An 11318-nucleotide genomic window follows, 5' to 3' on the forward strand; every position below is an offset into this window, starting at 1 on the left:
TTCTTGATTTTTCATATTCTTTCTTCACACCGTGTAAACAATAATAAATGTGATAAAAGTGTAATTTGTCTCCATCAAATTCACACGCAGTATTATGTCTTGCGCCATGTCACCACAAATCTTACCCACTCTCCAAATTCAAAAAGACCAATTTTGTAAAAATAACGATTCATAAATTATGTTAAGTGACGAAACCACTACAACTTTCTGAGGTAGGATTCCACTTCCTGTCTCTCTTTTTCGCCCTTCAGTTAAAAGACTGAGGATGAAGAGCTTTACGTTCGGTAGACTAACGCATGATTTTCATCTATACTCGAATATAAAGTGATAAGAAGAGAACTGTTTTGTACTTTTGTCAAAATGTGGCGCTTTGAGTTTATAAACTCGCACCGATGACCTAGAGAGAGATAAACACAATCACCGACGAACAATGACATGCAACCATCTCTTATTTTTGAAAAACTGCGTGTATTGCTAGACAAAAATACCTTTCAAGGTACTTAAAGGTTCTGTTTTTTATACGCAACCAATTATTACATATTTCCGATGTTGATGGGCTATGTGCAGCTATATAGCCGGATGTGACTAGGGAGCCACAGGTTGTCAACCCCTGGTTTATAAGGACATTCTTGAAGGTTAAATAAATCTACATGGAATGAGCTATAAGGCATGGATCAATATTCAGTTTTACATCTGATCTAGTGCACTCACGGTTTCACTCATGACAGTGCTTTATGTCCTTTTTTTATTAAATACGAAATCTACTGTTGAGCAATAGGCTTGAATTTAATTTGATATTGTCCCCCGGTAGGACAGCGGTATATTTACGAACTTACGACGCTAAAATCGGGGGTTCGATTCTCCTCGGTGGACACACCAGATAGCTCAATGTGACTTTGTTCTAAAACAAACAGTCCATTCATGTACCATTGAGTACTTGTGTTTATTTTGTGCATAATAATATTATTAGAATTTAGCCCAATAATTAATACTTAAGAAGCAATTATCATATAATTATTCATGTATGATCTTTGCGACCACAGTAGTGATATTGTTTTTGTTTATTAATACACAAGTAAAAAAACGGGCATTTTAATTTCTAATCTTTCTCTTCTCACTGGAGAACGTTTTAGTGTAGAGTTTGTATTATTTATGAAAACTGTAGAGGCATAGATAATAAAGGAATAAAGACGTAAGAAAAATTTAAGATATTTATCATAGCCTACCAATAACAAAATTCTTTTAGCACATAAGTATTTTATACCATCTTCTTTTTTGAGGTCTAATAAACTTGGAGAAGACATTGTCTTCAGCAGTGATATTCACCAAGCTCAACCAAATAGCTTAGCATGCAGTATTCTACCATATTCGGCAAGCGAAAGACATTGGCACCAGCTGGTGGGCTCTCAAGACTGTACTGCTCCAAGCTTAATGGATGAGCCCACAGTGGTACACTTAAATACAAAGTTTCAGTTCCTAGGCCATCTTGCCCTGGAGAAATTCAAGAAATCGATTGGCAGACTTGATGTAACGTAGAACACGATCACCATAGCCCATCCCAAGCTTTAGTGCTGCTAACTTCACATAGGCCTGGGCCTGCCTGCGATGGTTATAACTTTCGTCCTTTCGTCTTCCTCAACTTTCTACTCTCCGTTGTCCTCCACATTCGAGTGGTATAACACAGCTCGTTATTTGTTACGACCTTTCATTTCAAAGTTGTATTCACATTGTAATGAATTTCTTTTCTACTTCATTTTATTGTTCTTCCAGTGTGAAATATTTTAACAAGTAAAAAAAAATATATATCTCATTTCTATTACTTCTGCTAATATTTTTAACATAATTTTTCATTTTTCTGACTGACCGAGTACAAACTTCACATACACTTAATTATAATTATTAGTGTAATTTACATCCATTCCAATCTCACCAAAGACACTGTCAAGCAAGCCAATTTCAGGTTTACACAATTTTGTAATCTGTGTTTGAGATGAATTACTCTTACTTTACTTATTTCAGTTTGTTATGTATATTCAAATATTTGTTACACAACATCCTTGCCAAAATATAAAGTCATTGTCTAACTCTTTTCATGTTCAAATGTTTAACAATTTACTATACAAATCAATACTAGCCTTTCAGTGGCTCAGCAGTAAGTCCGCAGTCTTACAACGCTAGAAACCAGCTTTCGATACCTGTAATGGGTAGAGAACAGATAGCCCCTTGTGTAGCTTTGCGCTTAGCAACAGCCAAACAAAGAAACTTTTCGATCTATGAAACAAATCCACTTTTTTTTTCTTTTGTCACAATATCCTTGCCAATCTAATAAGGCCCGTCAAGAACGTGTTTTGGATTCTGGATGGTATTTTCCAGTTAGGTGAATCGAGTGAACAGGAATAAAGAGAGAGAACGCATCAGCCATCCTGGCTTTTTTGTTCGATGATGATGATGTAACAGGTGTCTCGACGATTTTTTTCATAATTTATGAAGAATATAATACACTTCAAGCACACTCGTATGAAGTTAATTTCTTCCTTTTTCAACATATATAAAACAATTGTGCAGCCTAAACATTTTACGCAAATGCTGTATTGGTACACTTTTTCTGTCATCTTAGTGACGTCACCAACTCCTCTTCCGAATCACTTTATTGGTGTGCAGAAAGTTCTGTACGTTCAAATAATTTCCATCCGTCATCTTGCCTACCAAGTGTCTAAGCATCTTTTCCATTCTACATTCTTACCACGTTACGAAACATACCGACATTTTTTTCTATCAAATATCCTTGCCAGTTTATTATGTGCATCCAAGTTTTACAACACCGAATATCCTTGTCAGTTTATTATGTGCATCCAAGTTTTACAACACCGAATATCCTTGCCAGTTTATTATGTGCATCCAAGTTTTACAACACCGAATATCCTTGCCAGTTTATTATGTGCATCCAAGTTTTACAACACCGAATATCCTTGTCAGTTTATTATGTGCATCCAAGTTTTACAACACCGAATATCCTTGTCAGTTTATTATGTGCATCCAAGTTTTACAACACCAAATATCCTTGTCAGTTTATTATGTGCATCCAAGTTTCACAACACCGAATATCCTTGTCAGTTTATTATGTGCATCCAAGTTTTACAACACCGAATATCCTTGTCAGTTTATTATGTGTATCCAAAACTTTTCCACCCAACATCCTAACCATTTAACTTAGTGTATTCAAATGTTACCACTATACATCCTTGTAAGCTTAGTCGAATTATTTTTCAATCAAACATCATTGTGAGTTTACTAACCTTGCCAGTCTATTTTGTATACACCAATCTTTTTTTTGTTGTCCATTCAACTTCCATGTGAGTTTGCTAAATGTGTATCCATATATTTTTCACTCAAACATTTGCCAATTTATTATACAAATCTATTTTTCACACCCATGAATTTTGTTAATTGTCATTTCTAATATTGACACGGGCAAAGCAAACTGTAAAAATTATATTTTTCATGCTATTGGTATTACGACCCATAAAGCGCCTCGTATACAGACATTTTGTTTTAATTGTATTTATAAACGAGACAAACAGTCATAAACATAGGTATTTACTGTGGTATAAGGAAAGACGAAATTTACTATGAAAAATATATATTATATAATTGCTTAAAAACAAAAACAATTTCTTTACGCATTGTTTCAGAATTTTTAACCAAAACTACATAAAGGGCCATTTCTGCATAATCGTCTCGAATTTTTAAATGGTAGGGAAGGCAGCTAGTCAACAGTAAACACCACTTGCTATAGGAATACTCTTGTCTGACCGAAGATAAGATTTAACCATCACATTTATAGCGCACCCACGGCCTCTAAGTGCGGAGTGCGTTTTTGCAACAACTGGCAGTGAACTAATAATCTTAGAGTTCACAGTTCAAGGACTCTAGCCATTTGGCCCCACACAACCTGCTTCTTTACAATAGCAAGTTGTATAAATGAACACAAATCCTTAGAACTGTGTGAAAAAACATTCTAATATGAAGAAACATCTTTGAAACTTTGCTTATTTACAAAACACGCTTGTTTGAAGCAACATACAACTACAATTCGTGCTTTTTTAAAGAAGAAAACGTTTCTACGAAGGAAAACGTAACTTCAATACTGTGTTTATTTAAAAGAACATGATTGTTTGAAGGAAGACAAATCTTTGTAACTTTGTGTTCAAAAACACGTTTGAGAACTGACAGCTTCAGGACGTAATTATTTAACATAAATACACGTGTATAAAGGAACAAATGTCTTTGAAACTATTAAGTGCATTTTTATGAAAAATATAAATCTCTAGAAATATATTATCTGTATAAGAACATGCTTGTATGAAGAAATACAGAACTTCTGAATGTTGTTTTCAGTGAACAAACTTATATGAAGAAACACGCAACTTCAGAATTTTATTTATTTAGAGGAACACTGTATGAAGGTATTAAATTATAGAACTGTGTTCTGTATAGATTAACTCGCTTATATAAAGGACGTACAGCTTTATTTACGGAACACTCTTCTTTGATGTAACAACATTATTAGAACTGCGTTTTGTATAAAGAAACGCACAAACTTAGAACTGTGTTTGGTGTGAAAGAGAATGTTAGTATGAAGTCATATACATTTTTAGAAGTCCAATGTTTATTTACAAAACACACTATTGTGAAGAAACGTAGATCTTTAACATTATGTATAAAAAGATGCATGTATAAAGGAACACAAAACTTTAGAACGTGCATGTTAACAAAAAGATGCTGGTACGAAGAAATAATGCGTTGTTTACAACATCATCCTTATTTAAAGAAACATGTCTTTAGAACCTTGGGACACACTTCAATGAAGGAACACACGTTTAGAACTTCATTCTGTGTAGAAAAAACATGTTTACATTTAGAAATTCAGAATTATTTACAAAAAAAAACATTCGTACGAAGGAACATACGTTTAGAACGATGTTCTATGCTTATAAAACACTTATATGCAGAAACAGAACTTAAAAACTCTATTTATCAGGAGAAACACTGTATGAAAGAGTAAATATATGTAGACGAATTCGTTTATATGAAGGGCATACAACTTTGTTTACTGAAAAAGTTGTTTGAAATAACACACATCTTTAGACATGTGCTTAATTACAGGAAAACGCTTGTATGAAGAAATACAGATCTTTAAAGATGTGTTTGTTGCACTGCATTTTTCAGTGAAGTAGCACACATCAGTAAACGTACAAGTGTGTTTGTTTGTGAGAATACGTTTGTATAACGGTAAATAACTTTACATATCCATTTTACATGCGAAGAACATTTATTTTAAGGAACTCACTACTTTAGAACTGTGTCAATTTACATAAACGTGCTTGTTTGAAGCAACTCGCTTTCCCAAGGCTGAGTTCAGTAATTAATAATGCATTTGTATTAGGGGTAACATCTCTTTAGAATAGAATTTTGTTTATAAAAGCTTGCTACTACTACAGACGACAACTTTAAATCTTTCAGAACTATTTCACAGAATTTTGTTTATAAAATATTGGTATTATGAAGAAATACACATTTAGAACTGTCCGTGTTGTTTTAAAAATACATATAAAAATAAACACATTTTTAGAACTAAATCTTGTTTATAAAACATGCTTGTATAACAGTAGGCGTATGTTAAAACTTTGATTTACAAGTCATGCTTTTATGAATGAAACACACATTTCTAGAGCTGTATTTGTTTATTGGGAATTTTTTCATAAAGAAAAACCCAGCAGTAGAATTTGGATCTATATATGTTTGCGAAAATACCTTTCTATAGAATAATCACACAACTTCAGATCCATGTTGTGTGTACACAAAATACGTTTTTGTGAATCTACACATGACTTTCAGATCTGGTTTGTTGGCGAGAACATAATTGTACAAAGTAACACCATATCTTTGGAACTATGTTCTGGGTTCAAGAACACGTTTATATTACATTAAACACAAGTTTAGAATTATATATATTTACGAAACACGCTTGTATGAAGGAATATGTATCTTATAACACACTTTTCTTAATAAATGCCACATTTAAAATTGTGTTCTATTTAGATTAACACACTTATTTGAAGCACCACATCTTTATAACTGCGTTCTGCTTCGAAGAACACGCTTGTTTGAAGCACCACAGCTTTAAAACGATTGTATGAAAGAATACATATTTTGAAAATTGCGTCCTGTGTATAAGAGCTTACAAGTATGAGCGAACACACATCTTCCAATCATGCTTATTTACAAGAGTACGTTTATATGAAGGACTATACAACTTCAGAACTATGTTTATTTACAAGAGTACGTTTATATGAAGGACTATACAACTTCAGAACTATGTTTATTTACAGGAGTACGTTCATATGAAGGACTATACAACTTCAGAACTATGTTTATTTACAGGAGTACGTTTATATGAAGGACTATACAACTTCAGAACTATGTTTATTTACAGGAGTACGTTTATATAAATGACTATACAACATCAGAACTATTTTGTTCAAATATTTCGTAAGATGTGTATTTTGTGTGATTTATTTTATTTTTTAAAGTTATTAATAAACAACGTATTTCTATGTATATAAAACTATTTTTTCCTGAATTTTTGACAAAAACAAGAATGTTTCCTTTTTGAAATGCGATGGAGACATTTCTTTAGGTATTTTTGATAATTATAATGCGTTCAGGTTTAAGGAGATACTAAAGACGCATGCCTCAAAATCTAAAGTTGCACTAAGTTCACAAAGGGCAGCCCCTAAACAATACATTACATTTGATGTGGCGCTCAACACGGACGCTACTCAGCTTCGGGGGAGCCTAATTCCCTAATGGAGATAGCCTCGTTGTCATGGCAACCAGGTACACATCAGGGCGTATTACTATACACATTTTATACTTTAGACTCTATTAGAAGTTCTGCTAGATGCGGTAAAACTCAATTTGACAATACCCTTGGATTATAGACGTAACGAAGCCACTGTTCAAAAGACGCTAGGGAAAACCCTAAGTGCTGAGCTTACTAAAAGCATGACTTTTTTGTGTATTGTATTATACATTAAGCTTAGCAAGATTAATATCCATTGGTTTTAGTCATATGTCTGACTTGTAGTCTGACAGTTTAAATAAGATCGTAACATGAAGTTTCTTGTTCACAATCAAACGGTCGATTTTCGCTCCATTTTAATTTACAATTCCTTCCAAAGATTTGGTTATTCACGATCTTTTGACGTTACCTTTAAAATAAATAAGAGCACTTAATGAACCTCCTGTCTCTCTAAAATCTCCAAATCTATGTGGATTACGCCTTGTTAATATTTTAAGAATTTTGTATCAAAACATTTTTATCTATTTTTAAGCGTATTGTACAATTTGGCCCTGTGAGCTCTGAGGTGTTATTACTTCTGGACGTCGTTTAACAGCTTACAGGAACATGATGAAAAGTGGGAAGAAAGAAGCGTCATATTAGTTTGGTATTGGGTTTTACGTATTTCTAGTTAAAGTTCTGCGTTGTATAAACATCTCAAACAGATGCAATTCAAAGCTTTGAAGTACTGAAAATTTTAGTTATGTGTTGTATCGTGTTTCCTACTATTAATTCTATACATGACATAGAATTTTACATCATATGAAACTTAATCTCTCTTTGAATTATGTATAACCCAGGGAGCAGAGAGATTTTGATTTTACAAGCAGTATCTCAGTTCGATTTTTATTTCAAAAGGATAAGGATGGAACTGTAATAAAACCTATTGATTATCGAGAGTATAATTTTAGTGGATAAAGTGGAGTATGGGGCAAAGTTCGTCTCTTCTAATAGTGAGTTACAACCCTTCTTACCTCGTTCATTAACAGTTGTTTTAAACAGCTAAAAGCGTTTAGATAAACAGGAACAAGAAAAAGGGAACCTTTTTTTATTCGCAAGAAACAACATTAAAATCAATACTAGTGGATCTTGGAATTCCAGGATATGGATTATTGTTACAACAAAAAGTCAGCATAACGTTTTATTTAATCCAATTATTGGGAATTGATTATTGCCGAGTGATTCATAATGTAACAGATACAAGTGTAAAGCCATTTTATCATATTTAAAGTTATTTGCCTTTCTTACCGTACTCACTTTTGATGCAGAATCAACTTTAGAGGCTTTATATTCGAATCCCTTAAAAGTTTAATAAAATAAAGCTATATCCAAACAATAAAAATTGTTGACGTGCTCCTTCTAAATTATTAAATTCAGTTACGTATTCCAGATATTTGAAAATACAGCTGTATAATACGACAATAGATTTTTGTCAACCTGTCTTTTTTTCCCTTCCTTCTTTGGAAATGGATAGCTAGAATTTTAGGTTGTTGCCTTAACGTCAGCATGCTAAATACAAGACTCAAGGGAAAGTGTTACTTTAGTTCGTATATAAACTGTCACTGCCGTTATCTTTTGGAATTTCATGTTTTCCAATAGTAACTGAAAGCGTACTATGAAGGGAAATAAAACCCCTGAAGTATCAGAGAGTTGTCGCATGTTTATTCATTACATATATTTATATTCTTATAAAACACATGTTAAAGTTACTATACAAGTTGAAAAACAACTATTTTAACTAAAAAAATACATATAAATTTTCAAATATATTTAAATTTCCATGTGCTGCGCTGCTTCACAACACCGGCGTGTGTATTGTAAGCTAGTTGCTATTTCGTGTATAAAGCTAAGTCTCCACGAGGAAAGAATAAGTACCTGTAGCAATACCATATATATTATAATGCTGGTAACCATATCAGCCGTACTTTGTTCCCATACTTCCTTTTAGCAACTATTTGACAAGGACCCGCCATTTATGGTCCCTAGAAGTGAGACTATCACGTCCATAGACCTAGCTGTGCAGAGAAGCCCCCGCTAAACGGCCACATGTTGCAGCTGAGCGAGAAAAGTTTGAGAAATAAAATCAATAACTCTTAAGTTGAAGGCTTCACCAAGCTGTCTAGATAACTGTCGACAGTAGTTCTGACGGTCAAGTGATGAAATTATGACGTCACTTGCTTCTCGAACTTGTTTCTTATGTGTAAATGTATTTTCATAAAATTAAACTACTATGGTATAACTTTTCTTGAAAATAACACACACACACACACACACACACAAATCTTTGAAATTAAAAAGAAGCAAAACAAACTGTTTCATTGCTGTTTAAAATGTGTAGTAGCTCACCTTATATAAAGAAAAGCACCACTGTATAGGCTGCCCGTAATGGCTACGTGACTGTCTCTTGGTACTGATAGTGGTGCCTATATAAATTCACCTGAATTAACCCACAGTGTTTAGCCATTATAAACTTTGACTAAAAATGCATTTGTTTAGAAACTTTAAACCTTGTGTACAAATATAAAACTAACTAGTGGCGATACCGTTACCAAATGTAAGCTACTAAAAACCCAATCAGACAAGAAATGGAAAATACTGTGGTTTGGTTTGTTCCATCTATATCAGTATAACAAACATACCAGTGTATAAGGTAACGATTAAGGGAGAGTTTCTGATTTTTTAAACAATCAACACAAATGACAGGCGCATAGATTCAACGTGCAAACTGGAGGGAAAATTTTTAGAATATATATGCAAGTAAGAAAATAGTAGGATTTAAATAATCAAAACAAGCAAAACTTTAAAAAATGCGTTTAACTTACTGATACTTTGTTACAGGGGACGTATAGATGATGATCCGAACGTCCTCCTTCGATGCGTTGGGTTGGGGGAGGACCAATCCTGAAACCCTTGGCTTTCACCCAGAAGCGAAACTTAGAATTTTCGGCATTGCTGTGTTCTTCTCCTTTCAGGATTTTTATTATACGCGTGTACTTTTTGCGGGTAACAGTCTTAGTCTTGGCACTGTCTCCGTAAGTCTTCATGGCCCAGGACTTGAAGTTTTCGTACATTTCTCCTTTGTTCATAATTATCTTCCCTAAAACTGGACTATCTGAATTCACATTTAAGGGTACCTCTTCTTCTTTCCTCACATCTGAACGTTCAGGACTATAGGAGGAAGAAGCGGCAATAGCTGCTGCTGCTGCTAGGGCAGCCGCGTGGCGCGTGTTGTGACGTCTTTCCATACGCCGATGTGCAAATTATATGGCAGTCCGGGCCGAACTCTAAGTAATGGTTTATTCACGTCCGAAAGAACAATTATCACGACCTTAGTAAGACTGTAGGTGTCTCTTGAGGAAACTCTTGCTTAGAAACTAGCTAGTTACACGGGCCATCAAATAATCAGTGCTGGGCCCACGCTGTTTCTGCTGGGATATCGAAAGCTCGGGCTACCGCTACACGGCGATCACCTTCAAATGCTTCGCCTCCAGTTAGTGCGGTAACGTCACAACCAGGACCGTCAGCCACTCAGAGACCTGCACGCGCCCTCGTGCTATCGAACCTTCACACAGTCCCTCGTGCCCCGCCCGCGCACGCCAGGCTGCCACCAGCCTGTAATCTAAGTTGTCTGGGTCCTCCATTTCCATTAAGTTTATGTCTTGACGACCAAACACGGCAGGCAATTCCTCAAGCTTTATACAAAATAGGTTTATCACTAGTATTACGGTGGAAGAGTCAGTCTCAAAGTAGCTTTTTATATTACATTTTATTCTCTTTTCTCTAAAAACTTGAATTTACACTGATTTGGAAAGTACGTTTCCTAACTTAAAGTTAAAATATCATACACAGGTCTAATTTGCACATAAATAGTAATGACATAATGTACGTCCCAAACTGGAATAAGTTAATCATATTACAACACTTAGTAACTTTCTTTTCACAATTATTGCCGCCTGGGGGCGTTGTGTGTACGATGTCAATCGCGGAAAATAGCAACAACAACAACAAAAAACCAGTATGAACAACAAAAGACAAGTTAATGCTGTTTTAGGATGTCATGTGATACGTCAGGTAGGAGCTCAATCCACCTTAATGCAATCTCTTTCGTTCCCCTTACCCCCACCTCCTCCTTCGTCTTCTCCATGGTGATTGTTTCCCTGGCGGCTAAGAGGTTTCGTGTTTCCTAGCGTGTCTTTGTGCTCAGGAGTTATTGATTTGGCAGGAAAGGATTTCCTGTGCCGTGCAAGGTGGAAAGCACGAAGCTAGCGGGAATCCATGCCCGGCCCGTGGATGATCTATAATGGACGGCAACACAAAGGCGAAACAGCCCCTCGAGTGATAGCGTGCCCACAACTATATCAGTAGGCAGTAAATGGCGTTCGATAAGTCACTTGGGTCCGCATAATAACACACA

The 11318-nt window shown here is 34.9% G+C and overlaps 1 protein-coding gene across 1 annotated transcript in view; it reads right to left on the reverse strand.

The window, feature by feature from the left end:
* Positions 1-10340, reverse strand: part of LOC106464264 (nucleolar protein 4-like) — an 84141-nt gene extending 73801 nt beyond the window's left edge. The window contains exon 1 of the mRNA XM_013924390.2: positions 9727-10340. Coding sequence (XP_013779844.1) covers positions 9727-10149 — 423 coding nt within the window. The 5' untranslated portion in view covers positions 10150-10340. The remainder of the gene's footprint in view (positions 1-9726) is intronic.
* Between the last annotated feature and the right edge of the window lie 978 nt (positions 10341-11318).

This window comes from Limulus polyphemus, unplaced genomic scaffold, assembly GCF_000517525.1.
Source record: "Limulus polyphemus unplaced genomic scaffold, Limulus_polyphemus-2.1.2 Scaffold1602, whole genome shotgun sequence".
In the NCBI taxonomy this organism is placed as follows: domain Eukaryota; kingdom Metazoa; phylum Arthropoda; class Merostomata; order Xiphosura; family Limulidae; genus Limulus; species Limulus polyphemus.